This window comes from Xenopus tropicalis, chromosome 6, assembly GCF_000004195.4.
Source record: "Xenopus tropicalis strain Nigerian chromosome 6, UCB_Xtro_10.0, whole genome shotgun sequence".
Taxonomy (NCBI): Eukaryota; Metazoa; Chordata; class Amphibia; order Anura; family Pipidae; genus Xenopus; species Xenopus tropicalis.
In genome coordinates this window covers 145,113,447-145,131,176 of record NC_030682.2, presented here as the reverse complement: position 1 = coordinate 145,131,176, position 17,730 = coordinate 145,113,447, and the positions used below count along the sequence as shown (strand labels likewise).

General features: G+C 39.2%; 1 protein-coding gene across 1 annotated transcript in view; it reads left to right on the top strand.

The window, feature by feature from the left end:
- The window catches only part of LOC100494846 (probable cation-transporting ATPase 13A5), a 57,468-nt gene that overhangs the window by 16,129 nt on the left and 23,609 nt on the right, over nucleotides 1-17,730 (top strand). Inside the window, exons 9-20 of the mRNA XM_002932227.4 lie at nucleotides 2,222-2,353; nucleotides 4,396-4,566; nucleotides 4,650-4,807; nucleotides 6,888-7,076; nucleotides 7,633-7,694; nucleotides 9,227-9,377; nucleotides 9,479-9,565; nucleotides 11,448-11,604; nucleotides 12,674-12,791; nucleotides 14,133-14,257; nucleotides 15,735-15,898; nucleotides 17,239-17,364. Of these exons, the coding sequence (XP_002932273.2) occupies nucleotides 2,222-2,353; nucleotides 4,396-4,566; nucleotides 4,650-4,807; nucleotides 6,888-7,076; nucleotides 7,633-7,694; nucleotides 9,227-9,377; nucleotides 9,479-9,565; nucleotides 11,448-11,604; nucleotides 12,674-12,791; nucleotides 14,133-14,257; nucleotides 15,735-15,898; nucleotides 17,239-17,364 (1,640 nt within the window). The remainder of the gene's footprint in view (nucleotides 1-2,221; nucleotides 2,354-4,395; nucleotides 4,567-4,649; nucleotides 4,808-6,887; nucleotides 7,077-7,632; nucleotides 7,695-9,226; nucleotides 9,378-9,478; nucleotides 9,566-11,447; nucleotides 11,605-12,673; nucleotides 12,792-14,132; nucleotides 14,258-15,734; nucleotides 15,899-17,238; nucleotides 17,365-17,730) is intronic.

Genomic DNA, 17,730 nt, shown 5'->3' with positions numbered 1-17,730 from the left:
AATAATCATAGGGGCACATTTACTAATCCACGAACGTACGAAAAGCGTCTGAATGCGTTTCTTTCGTAATGATCGGTATTTTGCGATTTTTCCGTAAATTGTCGCGACTTTTTCGTAGCCGCTACGACTTTTTCGTAAATTGTCACGACTTTTTCGTAGCGTTACGACTTGTGGGAATTGTCGTGACTTTTTCGTAGCCGTTGCACCGTAGCCGTTGTACGAAAGTTTCGGATTCATTCAAGCTTCAGTATCGTGACTTTCCTTGGGCCGGGTTGGAGCTGCAGAGTGCCATTGAGCCCTATGGGAGACTTTCCTTGGGCCGGGTTGGAGCTGCAGAGTGCCATTGAGCCCTATGGGAGACTTTCCTTGGGCCGGGTTGGAGCTGCAGGGTGCCATTGAGCCCTATGGGAGACTTTCCTTGGGCCGGGTTGGAGCTGCAGAGTGCCATTGAGCCCTATGGGAGACTTTCCTTGGGCCGGGTTGGAGCTGCAGAGTGCCATTGAGCCCTATGGGAGGCTTTCCTTGGGCCGGGTTGGAGCTGCAGAGTGCCATTGAGCCCTATGGGAGACTTTCCTTGGGCCGGGTTGGAGCTGCAGAGTGCCATTGAGCCCTATGGGAGACTTTCCTTGGGTCGGGTTGGAGCTGCAGAGTGCCATTGAGCCCTATGGGAGACTTTCCTTGGGCCGGGTTGGAGCTGCAGAGTGCCATTGAGCCCTATGGGAGACTTTCCTTGGGTCGGGTTGGAGCTGCAGAGTGCCATTGAGCCCTATGGGAGACTTTCCTTGGGTCGGGTTGGAGCTGCAGAGTGCCATTGAGCCCTATGGGAGACTTTCCTTGGGCTGGGTTGGAGCTGCAGAGTGCCATTGAGCCCTATGGGAGACTTTCCTTGGGCCGGGTTGGAGCTGCAGAGTGCCATTGAGCCCTATGGGAGACTTTCCTTGGGTCGGGTTGGAGCTGCAGAGTGCCATTGAGCCCAATGGGAGACTTTCCTTGGGCCAGGTTGGAGCTGCAGAGTGCCATTGAGCCCTATGGGAGACTTTCCTTGGGCCGGGTTGGAGCTGCAGAGTGCCATTGAGCCCTATGGGAGACTTTCCTTGGGCTGGGTTGGAGCTGCAGAGTGCCATTGAGCCCTATGGGAGACTTTCCTTGGGCCGGGTTGGAGCTGCAGAGTGCCATTGAGCCCTATGGGAGACTTTCCTTGGGCCAGGTTGGAGCTGCAGAGTGCCATTGAGCCCTATGGGAGACTTTCCTTGGGCCGGGTTGGAGCTGCAGAGTGCCATTGAGTCCTATGGGAGGCTTCCAAAATCATGCAAAGTCTGAAAGTTTTGCCCGCCATTTACGAGCGCTCAGTACGAAAAAGTTGCGACAATATACGAGCAAATCGTAACTTCTACGAAAAAGTCGTGAAAATTTACGAAAAAGTCGTAACGGCGACAAAAAATCACAAAGAATACGAAAAAGTCGCAAAATGTTCGTTTCCAATCCGAATTTTTCCCATTCGGATTCATGGATTAGTAAATGTGCCCCATAGTATACATTGTAAGACAAAGGTAGCTATAAGATGTATGTATCAGTACAATACATGGATAAAAGCTATAAATGGCTGGAACAACTAGAAACATACACCCCATTTTAATACTTTAATAAGTTTTGAGAAATGTCCTCTGATCTGTGAAGTAATCTCTGTGATTGAAGCTTGAGGAGAAGCAAATACCCATGGCCTGGTGTGGGAGTAGGTCAGATGTTTGGGGTGAGCAGTGAGCAGCAAATGTCATATCAAGGAAGGACCACCATTTGTAAACAAATAACTTGTGGATGAGCTTCTCAGAGTGGTGGACAGCAGAGCAGACATTGAAACCTGAGGGTAAAGAGGAAGTGGGTTCTACTGAACTCTATCATTTATTGGATTATCTTACAAAATTGCTGGTCAGATGACTCTGGGGAGGGTGATCAGACTTTGAAACATGGTGAAATAGTACCAGTAGTTGTTCAATTATGAGCTAGCTGGGACCTGGCTAGATTACTTGGTGTAGGGTGGGTTGTGGGCTTTGAGACATTCAACTGACATTCAGTTGTGTAGTTAAAGAAAGAATTTATTGAGGAGTCTTTCGATATCCCAAGAAATGGACTGGGAGGAATGGACTAGGCAATAAATATTATTAGGAAAACACATATATATAATACCCTGTAGATAAAATGTGTATATTTGATGTGTTCTCAGAACTTAAGGAAGTAGAAGCTCAATCTTTGGTCCCTGGGGATGTGATCGTACTGGCAGAAACCAATCGCTCCTTGCCCTGTGATGCCATATTAATAAGTGGAGGATGCACGGTCAACGAAGGAATGCTAACAGGTACATGGGAATCTTTCTAGCAGTCTCTTTAAATAAGAATATTGTGGCATTTGATACAATTTCAGAATTTTCTAGCCTAGTTTCAGATTTCAGCCCTCAAGGGGTTGTAGCTGTACCTTGGTTTTTTGGGGTTTAGATGGCCATGATATGAAGTGGTGTCTTGGAAATTGATCATTGCTAGTGATGAGCGAATCTGTCCCGTTTCGCTTCGCCATAAAATTTGCGAAACGGCAAGTAAATTCTCGAAATGGCAAAAAAACCACGAAACGCACTTGTTGCGCGATTTTTTTTGTCGTCCACGTCTTTAATGTCGCCCGCGGTTTTTTTGATGAAACCGCACCCTTTTTTTTTTACGCGACCGCACCCAGTTTGGCATGCGACAAAATAAATTCCGCTCTGCAGCAACTTTTCACAGAAGTTTCGCAAAACAATTTGCCAATGGCGAAATACGTAAATTCGCTGCGAATCCATGCCCGGTGAAAAAATTCACTCATCACTAATCATTGCAAATATATAATAAATGCCCACAAGCAGATGCTACGTTTTTGTTTACCTTGAAGGGGCTAGGAAGTATTTGGTTGATGAGGCCCTGGGGAACGGTAACCTTGGGGTTCCCATGGGTAAAGACAATATATGTACAAAATGAAATTGAAAGTTGAATTTAGAATCTTCTGAATGGAATGAATTTGCCCATGCCCCATTCACCAAGACGTGCCTGGTGGTACAGGGGGTAGTTACCATATTACCTTGGAGTTCATACTGTTGTGGTGGAAACAAAGAGAAAAATGAAACAACAAAATGGAAAGAAAATATCAGCCGACAACCCAGCAAATCCAAAATATTAACCCCCTAATTGTTGGGGTCATGATTATCTAACCATACCCAGCAACAATGTATCTGTGTCTGGGGAGGGGTACAAGGTGGGCTGATATAGCTTTATTCACATAATGGAAATGTTTGGAGATGAATGTAAAGATAGGGATATCTTATACATATATATTGCTGGAATTTTTGAAGGGATCTATGAAGTTATTAGTTCTTAAGCTTGAGGTTTTATTCTTGCTTATACCCCCCATTTTATTAGGTTAAAGGAAAACTATACCCCCAAACAATGTAGGTCTCTATAAAAAATATATTGCATAAACAGCTCATATGTAAAACCCTGCTTCATCTAAATAAACCATTTTCATATAAATATACTTGTTTAGCAGTATGTGCCATTGGGTAATCCTAAATAGGAAACTGCCATTTTATGTACTAAGGGCCGCCCCCTGGGATCATAGGAGTCACAGTGCACACAAACAAGCCAAGGCACACATACATGCTAGGCCCCATCAGCCAATGAATGGGCAGAGTTCTGCCTTTTGCTCCCACACTACTTCCTGTTACAGTTAGAGCTGCATCACTTCCTGTCAGCTGATCTCTGAGGGAGCACACAGCCCATCACTAAATGGCGACTCAAGGGAAAGGATGTAAAAGGGCAATATTTACTGATATATACATTCCAGTTTGGGGAGATTCTTTAATAGGCCACTTAACATAAAATAATCTGTTGGTTAAGTATTCATTCTGGGGGTTTTCCTTTAACTGGATGTGACTTTAATGATCACCACCCATTGAATTCCTGTAGTATGGGGAATTTAGATGGGGAATTCAACATGAGGCTGGGCATGTTTCGAGTAGCAATTCCAATAGCAGCATGGGTGGGTTAGTATATGTAACCCAAGTATCATGCATATTGTATTGTGGGTAGGCATTACACATTTTGCAATGATAGTTCTACACTTTACTCCAGGGCTATGAAAATGGAAGTCTGTAAACTGGTAAACTGTATGTGGCCCTCAACGAGTTTTTATGCATCTCCCCAGAACTCTTTGAATGACATCAGAGAGTGCATTCCCTTAGTGCTTGCAATGCATATTTATTTTAGATAGAGAATGTAGGAGCTACTTCTATAGCCTCTTTCAGTTAAATTATGATCATTTCCCTTTAAATAAATTCTCATATTAATAAATTTACTACTAGAGAACTGTCATTTTTAGGTGAAAGTGTTCCGGTCACAAAGATCCCCTTGCCTTGCTCGGAGGGCTCCGTCCCATGGAAAACACAAAGTGGCGACGACTACAAGAAACACGTTCTGTTTTGTGGATCTGAGCTCATCCAGACAAAGGCGCAGAGTCAGGAGCTGGTAAAAGCCGTTGTGCTTCAAACAGGTGAATTTAATAATAAACAGTATAAATAGAAATATAGCATTATCCAATACTGTTAATGTTTATATATGTGTACTTGTATTTAGGATTTAATACCACAAAAGGAGATCTCCTGAAATCCATTCTGTATAACAAATCCATAAATGTAAAGCTCCACAGACAGGCCATGTACGTCGTTCTTATACTTGTGGTCTTTACTTTGGGGGAAGCTGTATATACTGCAGTCATCTTTACTTATTATGAGGTAAGCTTAAACGTGACAATAGGTTAGTGTATTTTTGCTTTTATTAGTCTGTTTTCAAATTTGGCCTTCAGAAATGTATCTTTTTATTGAAAAGAGAAAGAAAGAGATACAAAAATAAGAAAGAAAGAAAGAAAGAAAGAAAGAGAGAAAGAAAGAGAGAAAGAAAGAAAGAAAGAGAGAAAGAAAGAAAGAAAGAAAGAAAGAAAGAAAGAAAGAAAAAGAAAGAAAGTAAGAGAAAGTGAGAAAGAAAGAAAGTGAGAAAGAAAAAGAGAGGGAGACAGAGATTAATGGAGTAACGTATACATTGGGCATTACTGAAGGGTAAGAGAGAGAAAGAAAGAAGTAAAGAAGGAAAGAAAGAAAGAGAGAGAGAAAGAAATAAAGAAAGAAAGAAAGTGAGAAAGAGAAAGAGAGAAAGAAAGCGAGAGAGAGAGAGATTAATGGAGTAAATAATACATTGGGCATTACTGAAGGGTAAGAGAGAGAGAGAGAAAGAAAGAAAGAAAGAAAGAAAGAAAGAAAGAAAGAAAGAAAGAAAGAAAGAAAGAAAGAAAGAAAGAAGGAAAGAAGGAAAGAAGGAAAGAGAGAGAGAAAGAAAAAGAAAGAAAGAGAGAGAGCGAAAGAAAGAAAAAGAAAGAAAGAAAGAGAGAGAAAAAGAAAGAAAGAAAGAGAGAGAGAAAAAGAAAAAGAAAGAAAGAAAAAGAAAAAAGAAAGAGAGAAAAAGAAAGAAAGAAATAGAGAGAGAGAAAGAAAAAGAAAGAAAGAAAAAGAAAAAAGAAAGAGAGAGAAAGAAAGAAAGAAAGAAAGAAAGAAAGAAAGAAAGAAAGAAAGAAAGAAAGAAAGAAAGAAAGGAAAAGAAAGTAAGAATAAAGGGTAAAAAAGATATATAACAGAGAAGGTTAAAAGAATGGGTTGAGAAACTGCTGATGCAGCTACCACAAAACTTTTTTGATGTGTGCAAAAATATTTGCCAATTGTGAAATGTTGAGTTTCACAGCGAATCCATGCTTGGCAAAAAATTTTGCTCATTGCTAATGCTGGGAAGGGGAGTGTTTATAGCACAAGAATAGATAAGAGGTTAAATTAAGCATGGAGGTTGGAAGGAAATTGAATTGGATGAGGTCAAGAAGCACAAGTGAAAAGAAATCAAGAGAGAAGATTGGTACAGTTATCCATAGCAACCAATTAGCAAATAGTTTTGATCTTTGGTCTACTACAAGTTAGATCATGTCAGAATAAAGGAGGTGAAGAAAAAAGGAAAGTAACAAGGACAGGGTAAATATGAAGAGAAAAAAGTTTTGTTTTTGTCAGAGAGGTCCCCTTTTCATTACCCAATGTGACTTGGAAAGTATGAGAATAGCATAACTGATGTTTAAATTGGAAGTCTCCAGAGATAGGTCTCACTCATTGTAATGGGCATTCATGGCTCATAAATCATAGCATTGTATATTTATTGGACAATCAGGCAAGAGAACGTTAAAGTTCATGGATAGGATCTTAATCAGCAAATTGCACGGGATGTTGGTGCCATTTTGAGACATAGTTCATAACATGTAACTCCAACCAAGTGGCAAGGATTACTTAGATAAGTCCATGTATAGCCAAGTCACAGATAGGCCGGGAGACTGCAGATTGTGATTTTATGGTTCCTCTGGGTTGCACAGATCTAGCAGGGTTGATGGTTCCTAAAAGTCAAAGTGCATTGCTGGGAGGAATGTTGGTTTCTGGGCCTCCCTTCATTAGTGAGAGATTGTTCCTTTTCCATAGGGTGGTTTCCAATTCCAAAAAATGTGGATCAGGAGCAAGTTTCCTAATTGTGTCCCGGTGCTCTCTCTGCTGACACCTACCCTCTTAGAACATACTCCCTAACTTATCCTTTACTGGCCCCTTCCCTTATAACAAGATGCAGATGCAGTTTAGCGCAGATTGGACCAACTTAGTTAAAAAACTAACATTCTAGAGAAAAATACTGACATATTTTTGGCCCTTTGTGCCATTAAAACAAAAACAGTTACAGTAATACAATAACTATAAAGACTGTACACATAAACTGTATTCTTTTCTCTATCCCTGCATCCAGGCCAGCGTGCAGGACACCGTGCTGATGTGCCTTATAGTGCTAAGCGTAGCAGTCAATGCTGCTCTACCAGCTTCCCTGACACTGGGGCTTCTCTATGCTCAGACGAGGCTGAAGAAACTGGGAATTTTCTGCATTAGCCCCCAGAGGATCAATCTAGCTGGGCAACTGAACCTCTTCTGTTTTGACAAAGTAAATAATAATATCAATATTTACTAATTGGGGATAATGAAGACACTAGACAGGTACAGGGATATCATGGATACCATTCTTCAGGGATCTTGGGTGGTGGGAGCCGTCTTTGAACAAGTAAATCCATTATTTCCCATTAAAAGTGCAATAAAACCACAATTATATACTCAGGAAATAAGAGAATTCAGTGGATAGAGGGCCTAGGTTTCGGAACTGAGTGATGTTATTAATCATAAGGTTGGGGGGAACCAATGGCATAACTATTTGGTGCATAGTAGTAGAACTGAAGAAGCCATTCAGATGAGTGGTGAAACGTTTTCAAGAAAAACTCAGAAAAGTCCAGTTGTTTTAGACTTAATTCTACTAGATACTGTATATCATGGCCTGGATGAATGAGAATCTTCATAGACATTTGGTGCAAAGGGCATGTGATTATGTCAACGAACTGGGGGTGGGGTCCCAATTTTAAAATTTGCACTTAGACCCATAGGGCCATATTTATACGACAGGAGATTACCACTGCTATTGCTCATCAATGGATTATGTTCCCCTTTAGACTGGTACATTGACAGAAGATTTTTTGGATTTGCATGGCGTTGTTCCTTTCAGTGGAGGCAGGCAAGTATTTTCTACAACCTAAATATGTAATAACATTGATCACCAACCCCTACATGTAGGTGTCTGGCTATAACAAACTAGATATTGGCTTATCTATAATGTCCTAATAACATTTTATTTAGGAAGATCTTCAAGGAATAATTCCTATGATTTAGAAGTTAGTGTAAAATGTCTTATTGGCTTCTATGTTGTTTGACCATATAATTTATGACCATATAAATACATATATATGCACAGTATATTTCCTTTCCAAACAATTGGGTACTTATGATATGTTTATAGGGGCAGAGCGGCCCAGTTCAGCCATCTTGCTGGTTAGAGTGGGACAAGCCCAAAATATGATTACCCAGGCTTTTAGTTTAAAGTGTGTTAGGCTACTATTTGCCCTAAGTTTTCTTTTTTATTGATATTTCCTTACTATGTTTTAATAAGGACACAGAAGAAAAATGAAACTATGTAGATTAAAGGGCATGCAAACCCTACATGTTCCTACTATGTATATAAGTTGGGCACATTTCCCCCACCCAAAACACACCATTTGTATTGCATATATCCCCTCCATTTTCCAACACCATCACATTTTCCTACAACAAATAGCATATTTCAGCTGGAGGCCATTTTCCCTCTCATGCTTCTTCAATGAAATTTAAAACAGCATGTGTGTGCTGTAATGATCATGCACTTATGAATGCAGGCTTACACAGGCAGAACTTACTTTGATAAAAATTCCTGCTTGGATTGTCCCTTGTAACGGTTAAACTGAGTTTAAGAGAGAAGGTGAAGGTGGTCATACATGCTAAGATCCACTCGCTTGGCGAGGTCACCAAGCAAGCGGATCTTCTCCCGATATCTCCACCTATGGGTGGGCGATATCAGGCTAATTTGGTCGTTTGGCCCTGGGTATAGGCATCAACAAGCCGTTGCGATCCAACTAATTTTCAAACCTACCCGATCGAGATCTGCCCAATTTCAGGCCAGATGTCGGTCGGCAGGCCTGTCACTAGTGCCCATACACGGGCAAATAAGCTGCCGATTCAGTCTAGCGGACCTATATCGGCCGTTAGAATCGGCCCATGTATGGCCACCTTTAGGAGAAAAAACATCCAGCAGAGTGGACAGCTAGAGCAGAGTGGCAGGAATTTAAAGATTTCAAAGAGGCTGTTCACTGCATATCACCTTTAGCTTGCTCTTTCATTTGGCCAGGAGCCAAAGAGTGTCCCTATTATGAAGGTATGTGGATTATCAAAATGTGCCAATTTTTTTCCCTATCTTTAGCAAGCAGACAGTTAGGGATTGTGGGTGTGATATCTCCTTGCAGGAAAATGAGCCTCATTTGTTGGCATCCTATTGGCACAATGTAGATGGTAGATTTTGGCCCCAAATAAATGCATAACTGCAACCCTGTTCTACACAATTCCATTCATATGTCTATGAGTATTAACACGAGGCACCGAAACTTACATTCTACAGTTTTTCAGCTCAACAAAAGTTATTGATCAATGTGATCATTAGAATTCCCTTTATACCTCTAGCTTTCAGGACATACATTTCTTTACCACTGGAAAAACCTTGCCATGGGGACCTCTTCTGGGAGCAATGACAAGTTGCCACTCACTCATTATGCTCAATGGTAAAATGCTTGGAGACCCGTTGGATGTGAAGATGTTCGAAGGGACCGGCTGGGTAATGCCGATTTCCCAATAATATTTGTTTAAAAAAAAAAAAAAGGGGGGGGGGTTATTTGTCAAGATCAATTTTAATCTTTTTTTTTTTTTTTTTAACAGGAGTTTAAGAGTCACGCAGCTCATAGAACAAAAGATGGAGAATTAATTTCATGTACTTTGGTCAAACCTGCAGCCGGAGCTGGGGAGGCAAGTCACACACACGTCCTGTACGTTGGTAATATGAGAAATTACCAGCTCAAATTGGGTTACTTTGCATTCATTTGTTATTTTTTTCACTCCATTTATTATCGTGTTAACATTTTCCCAACATATAAGGTATATTTTTAAACAAAAAATTAACCCATTTATCAAAGCAGTTTAACCTGTCAGTTTGTCAGGATGTGTTCTACTGCTATGAGCAGTCGAACACCATTCAGTGTTAGAGCTCAGTGGCAACTCTAACATCCCATCCCCAACCATCTAATTAAAAATAATATATTTTATAAATGATTATGTTAATAGCAATGCCTACACTACTTTTTAGCCTGGTGCCACTGACTACGCGATTGACCACAACTAGTGATGGGAAATGTTTCACCAGGCATTGATTCACAGCAAATTTCCACGTTTCGCCATCGGCGGATTGTTTCGCGAAACAGATGAAAAAATTCGCTGCACATCCAAAAATTGTCGCCCGCGTCAAAAGAATAGCTGCAGGCGACAAAGGAATAGCCACATGACAAAAGAATAGCCACGCAACAAAAGAATAGCCGTGCAACAAAAGAATAGCCACGCAACAAAAGAATAGCCACGGGCGACAAAAGAATAGCCACGCAACAAAAGAATAGCCGTGCAACAAAAGAATAGCCGCAGGAGATAAAAGAATAGCCACACAACAAAAGAATAGCCGCGGGCAACAAAAGAATAGCCACGCAACAAAAGAATAGCCGAACAACAAAAGAATAGCCACGCAACAAAAGAATAGCCACGGGCGACAAAAGAATAGCCACGCAACAAAAGAATAGCCGCGCAACAAAAGAATAGCCGCAGGCGATAAAAGAATAGCCACGCAACAAAAGAATAGCCGCGGGCAACAAAAGAATAGCCACGCAACAAAAGAATAGCCGAACAACAAAAGAATAGCCACGCAACAAAAGAATAGCCGAACAACAAAAGAATAGCCGCGCAACAAAAGAATAGCCGAACAACAAAAGAATAGCCGAACAACAAAAGAATAGCCACGCAACAAAAGAATAGCCGAACAACAAAAGAATAGCCGCTCAACAAAAGAATAGCCGAACAACAAAAGAATAGCCGAACAACAAAAGAATAGCCGCGCAACCAAAGAATAGCCGAACAACAAAAGAATAGCCGCGCAACAAAAGAATAGCCGAACAACAAAAGAATAGCCGAACAACAAAAGAATAGCCGCGCAACCAAAGAATAGCCGAACAACAAAAGAATAGCCACGCAACAAAAGAATAGTCGTGCAACAAAAGAATAGCTGTGGGCGACAAAAGAATAGCCGAACAACAAAAGAATAGCCGCGGGCGACAAAAGAATAGCCACGCAACAAAAGAATAGCCACGCAACAAAAGAATAGTCGTGCAACAAAAGAATAGCCGCGGGCGACAATTTTTTTTGATGCGCAACATTTTCGCCATTTCACAAATTTGTCGCCATTTCGCGAATCTTTTGAAAGATTTGCGAATTTTACAGCGAAGAGAAATGGGGAGTTGCCCACACTACAACTACACTCCGTCTTCCATATGCACCCTGTTCTAACCTGGCACACAACTTCTCTCCTGTCTCCCAGATATCCCCCAGAATGAATTGCCCAGCTGCTTCTTTAGCCTGTCTAGCATTTTATTTAAGATTCTGGACTAAAAGCTCAGACTTACTGGGACCAAGTGACATGGGCTTTATTGATTTCGCTGACAGCCAACGGCAAAATATTGGAATAAGAACATGGCAAATTAAATCAAAATGCTTAAAAATCTATTCATAAACATGATAAATAGTTTGTGTTCCATTCAATATTCTCAAATAATTGAATTCAGCTTTACTTTGTTTATCTTTTCTTTGTTAGGACCCGGTGGAAGGAATCGCCATTTTGCATCAATTCCCCTTTTCTTCCAGCCTTAAGCGCATGTCGGTTATTACACAGATTATTGGAGAGAGGGACCTCACGGTGTTTGTGAAGGGGGCTCCAGAGGTGGTTATTGAACTTTGCAAACCAGGAACAGGTACTAAACGACTGATGTTTTTGGCTAATGGTGGAAAGAGGGGATCATATAGTACCTAGTTAGTATTATGTTTTCCCTATACAGTAGGGCATACATATAATATATTTCTACAAACTGCTTGAATAACATATTAAGAGCTTAGTGGCCTTTGTTGTGTTTAGGAAAAGCAACAAGAATTTTGGATGAAATACCACAGTATCCAAATTTTTGCTCCTTTTTGTCTAGCCATGGTAGAGCAACATGATGGCATGACAGAACAATTCTTCCCCATGAAATAGTGAAAATCTTGGATGCTTCAATGTAATGCCCATACTTGACTCTTAATCATTAGTAATTAAAAGGCTATAGCCTCTACCTAGGTCTTCTTCAACAGAGTAGTACAGTTAAAGACTCATAGATTCAATAACTTGTAGTTAATGAGTATATTGTATTTATGGCCTTCAAATACCATGTAAAGGTCCTTTAGTATCCACCAGGCTTTAATCACTTTTTGTTAAAGAGCCCCTAATAGACATAATATGTTGTATGTGGAGTCTTAGGCAAATGCAACCCAAGAGAAGGGGATGAAAGATGGTTAAAAATTGTGTGAGAAGATAATAGTGTAAGATGGTTGTACACATAGGCTGCCACATGAGAAGATCTGTACCCTATATGCCCATGTCGAACTGGATGATATTGGGTTGATCTGATCCTTTAGCCCTCAGGCCAGATAACTGAATCACAACAATGGTAAATGCAGGCTGTCAGGGTGAGAATCACATCAACGAGCCTGTCTGATAGATATCTTCTGATTTTCTCCACATATCACTCTGGTAGGCCCAAACACCAGCCAATAAGCTGCCAACATGGTCCACAAAGGCAGCCTTTATTGACCCATGCATGATAACCTTTGGTTTTCTTCACTAAAGAGAAGGTGATGTAGATGATGGAAAAATAGATAGATAGATAGATAGATAGATAGATAGAAAGATAGATGATAGAAAATAAGGATAGTAAAATTGCAATTTGTTAAAGAATTTGTAACTATCAGGATCAACAACATGATGGGCATCATCTTTAATCTCCCTAGTGCCACCCAATGTCTCTGAGAAACTTGACTACTATACAACTCAAGGTTTTCGAGTCATAGGACTAGCGTATCGATTATTTATGAATGAAAGCCTACCAGATCTGCATCACATAGAACGGTAAGCAATGCAGTTTCTGTATTCTCAGTATAAACAGATTAACAGTACTTACCTTAAAACAAATTTAAGACTTAGGGGCACATTTACTAAGCCACGAACGGGCCAAATGCCTCCGATTGCGTTTTTTTCGTAATGATCGGTATTTTGCGATTTTTTTCGGAAAATTGACGCGACTTTTTCGTTACCAATACGATTTTTGCGAAAAAACGCGAGTTAATCGTAGCCATTCCAAAAGTTGCGTTTTTTTCGTAGCATTAAAACTTGCGCAAAAAGTTGCGATTTTTTTGTAGTGTTAAAACTTAAAAGGCGCAATGTTTCGCGCAAGTTTTAACACTACAAAAAAATCGCAACTTTTTGCGCAAGTTTTAATGCTACGAAAAAAACGCAACTTTTGGAATGGCTACGATTAACTCGCGTTTTTTCGCAAAAATCGTATTGGTAACGAAAAAGTCGCGATAATTTCCGAAAAATCGTAAAGGTGCCGAAAAAATCGCCAAAAATACGAAAATGTTCGTTTTCAAATCGGATTTTTCCAATTCGGACTCGGATTCGACCCATAGTAAATGTGCCCCTAAAGGTCAAAGGTAGTGATGAGCGAATCTGTCCCATTTCGCTTCGCCGAAAAATTTGCGAATCTTTTGAAAGATCCGCGAAACCGCAAAAATGTTGTGCGGCAAAAAAAATTGTCGCCCGTGGCTATTATTTTGTCGCATGGCTATTATTTTGTCGCCCGTGGCTATTATTTTGTCGCACGGCTAGAATTTTGTCATCCGCGGCTATTATTTTGTCGCCCGCAGCTACTATTTTGTTGCACGGCTATTATTTTGTCGCCCGTGGCTATTATTTTGTCGCACGGCTATTCTTTTGACGCCGGTGACAATTTTTGGAGGTGCAGTGAATTTTTCCGTGGCTAATTTTTTTCATCCGTTTCGCGAAAGATCTGCCAATGGCGAAACGCAGAAATTCACTGCGAATCATTTCGCCCATCACTACTTCCATCCCCTTTACCAGTTTAGTTGCAGTCTCTGCACTTTCTCCAGCTCATTAATATCCTTCTTAAGGACTGGAGCCCAAAACTGCCCCCATACTCAAGGTGAGGCCTTACCAGGGACCTATAAAGGGGCAAAATTATGTTCTCATCCCTTGAGTCAATGCCCGTTTTTATACAAGACAGCACTTTTTGTATAGCAAATAGATAGAAATATGCAAGTCTCTGTTCTACAGGTTTTGGAATGGTAGGAGCAATGAAGAAAAAAAAATGGCGGCCATAGTATGCAACTGCTGACTTGAATGATTTTCCTAAAAAAGTGTTTTAATTATATTTTTCATTTTACATTTCAGGGATATGATAGAGACAGACCTCATTTTCCTAGGGTTACTGATACTGGAAAATCGTCTGAAGCCAGAGACAATCTCAGTGCTCCAGGAACTCGCTGCCGCCAACATACGGAATGTGATGATCACAGGTAAGGTTTTTACATGGAAGTTATTCAAGGGGAATGTATTGTTAAAAAAAAACGTGAAACGGTAAGGAGTTCACCAATCATGTGATGATCATGATACAAGTCACTTGGCTGAAAGTGAGCAGGAAAAAAAGTTGGGTTGAGAAAGTACCCTTATAAACTCTATGGGAAAATGTAATAAAAGTCGTTAAAGGAAAATAATCACACGAATAAGAATAAAAATTCTTTCTTTGTTACTCTTATTGCATTGTGAATTTTTATTGCGCATAGTGAATGCTTGAAGGTGGCGTAATCTTTGGTCGAATAAAAGTTTAATTACATAAACTGCACAATGATGCGAACTATAAAATGCGCAATCTTTCTGCTACTGTCGGAATTGGTTCAAGGTTCACAAAAACTAAATTAAATTTATTTCATTACTGACTTTTTTTACATTCGCCCCTTTATACTTAGGGGGCATTTACTAATACTCCATTTTGTTTTCCCTATTTGTGTTTTTATGTAGCAAAATAGGATTTTATTTTGAAAAAAAGACAATTTTTCTTGCAATTTATTATTATTACTCCATCTAAAAGTTATCAAGATCAGGCATCCAGGGGCAATGACACCTCATGCTTTTACGCTGGAATTATTGGGAAAAAAACACTGCTTTGTGGGTAAAAACCATGACTTTGCCACACTGTGTCAAAATCACTTATAAATTAGCCCTATTGTTTCTTTCATTTTACTTTCTAGTAAGAAAAACAGAAGACTTATAAGTGGTATAAACTGCATGCCTATAATTAGAACAATGAAAGCAAAAAAAAAAAAGAAAAAGTTTGGTTGCCATGGGTTACTGCCCAGGTGCAATATTGCAGTATTGATAAATGAGCCCCAGTGAGAACATACTCAAAGTGAATCGCTGTTCATCACTGTTAAACTTTCTCTGGACGGAATGTGTTTTTTTCAATAATTCAGTATCATTATCTAGTCACATACCAGGGCAGGGTTTTAAAGGCAAAGATAAAGTAACATACAGTCTGGATACAGCAACACATAGGGGCACATTTACTAATCCACGAACGAACCGAAAGCGTCCGAATGCGGGTTTTTCATAAAGATCGGTATTTTTGCGACTTTTTCGTTGTCGTCGCGATTTTTCGTATTTTGCGCAACTTTTTCGTCGCTGTTACAACTTTATCGTATATTTTCCGCAACTTTTTCGTGGCCGTCATGAAAAAATCGGATTGGTTTTTCCTCCATTTACAATTACTCAATCAGAAAAAATCGCGCAAAATATGAAAAAAATGCAACGGCGACGAAAAAGTTTAGTTTAATTTTAGTTTCCAATTCGATTTTTTCCCATTTGGGATTCGGATTCGTTGATTAGTAAATATGCCCCATAGATTCCTCAATATAAATAGATTTTAAGATTATTATTGTTTGATCTTTTGATTGAAAATTCTAATTTTAACATTTCCTACTTTTTTTTTTATCTAAGGGGATAATCTGCAAACAGCTCTTAATATTGGTACAAACTGTGGCATGATCCCCAAATCCAGCAAACTTATCTTAGTAGAAGCCAACGAACCCCAAAAACATGTCCCTGCATCAATCACTTGGAAAACAATCATTCAAAACGAAGAAAATAAGCACAAAGAAAGTGTAAGACCTTTGTATAATTCATCTTGAAACATGTTGTAAAAGTCATTAGTAGCGACGGGTGAATCTGCCCCATTTCAATTCGCAAAAAATTTGTCAATGGCAAAAATTTGTGCAACATGTTGAAGTCAATGGGCATTTTTTGCAGTGACCTTGCCATTCCAAACCACCTGACTTTTTACAATACATTGGAGTCTGTGGGTATTTTTTTCACAGCGAAACCTAGCCAAAAATTCTGCCCATCACTAGAAAAAAAGTAAATTTTAGGGACAGATTAATCAAAAACTACAATTTAATTTAGTAACAATTAAATCCTGGTAGAACTTTTGATTCAATTGTTCAAATTGTTTTCTCAGTTTAATGGAATTAATAGGAAAATATGATCAATCTATCAAAACAGAATTGTTAGAATTGAGACATTCTTTAAAGTACGAATCCAAATCACGAAATCCGATAATTTCTGATGATTGCGAAAGTCATGAAATTCAGTTTGTTTCAATACGAAGATTTCATACTTACGGTCCGAAAGTTCAGAAATTTTGGTATTGAAATGATCGTTTGCAAATGGCGATCCGAAATTTTCGTATCCGAACGATCATAAACGGCAGGAAAAGTCGCAATTTTTGTGTAATAAATCAAAGTTGCATTTTTGTATTTTTTTCACAGCTTTTTTCCATTCAAGCTTTTTTCATTTGGATTTTCTGATATGTGACTAGTGATGGGCGAAATAATTCGGCAGGCAAATTTCCACGTTTTGCCATTGGCGGATTTTTTCATGAAACAAAATTTGCCACAGAAAAATTCATTGCACATAAAAAGAATGTTGCCCACGTCAAAAAAATGACACATGTCAAAAAAGGTCATCCACGTCATTTTTTTATACATGGGCAACAATTTTTTGACGTGGGCAACATTTCTTTTATGTGCAATGAATTTTTCTGTGGCAATTTTTTTTATTACATGCACAACAATTTTTTTGATGCGCAACATTTTTGCAGTTTCGCAAATGTTCCCGCGAAATGGGACATATTCGCTCATCACTATATAGGACTGACATTCATGGAAGTGAGTTTAGTTGTGGTTTCTAAAAACTAATAAACCACGAAAATCTGAATGTTAGTGAATGGGCCTCTTGAATTCACAAATTCGAAAATTGACAAAAAAAACGTGTAGTTAATGTTAGTGTGTATATGTGTGTAAACTCTGCATGTCTAAATTGTTTGAATTTAATCACAGCGATGTTATTTTATCATAGGAAAGAAAACAAATAGAAAATTCATACATGTCCAGAGTTGTGTCAGTATCGGTTGTATTTGGCTTAACTAACAGGACTATAATTTCAGATTTTACCTATCAATATGAATGACGGATGGAATCACAACACATTTCAGCCAGTAAAGTATCACTTTGCAATGGATGGGAAAGCCTTTGAGATATTGTTGCAGCATTTCTATAACTTGGTTCCAAAGGTAAATATAACAAAAGCTTTTCACAGCGGAAAAAGTTGGTAAAAAAAAAGAGGTGCGCATCATTGGTTTATCGTACAACCATTTTGTTTTGACGCACAACATTTTTACCATTTTGCAAATCTTTTCAAAGATTTGCAAATTTTTCTGAGAAGCGAAATGGGACAGATTCGCTCACTGGTCAGTTCTTGGAAATTAAAAGAATGGAAATAGGCATGCTTGCCTTGCAAATGTATGATAATTGATGCTAAAGAGGAAAATGTATTAAGTTAAAATTGATATTTCTACGGCGTATGATATTTTTATTGATACACAAATGTAGTTTATCTGATCAGAAATTTTGGGTAAGCTTATAAATTTGTGTTAACT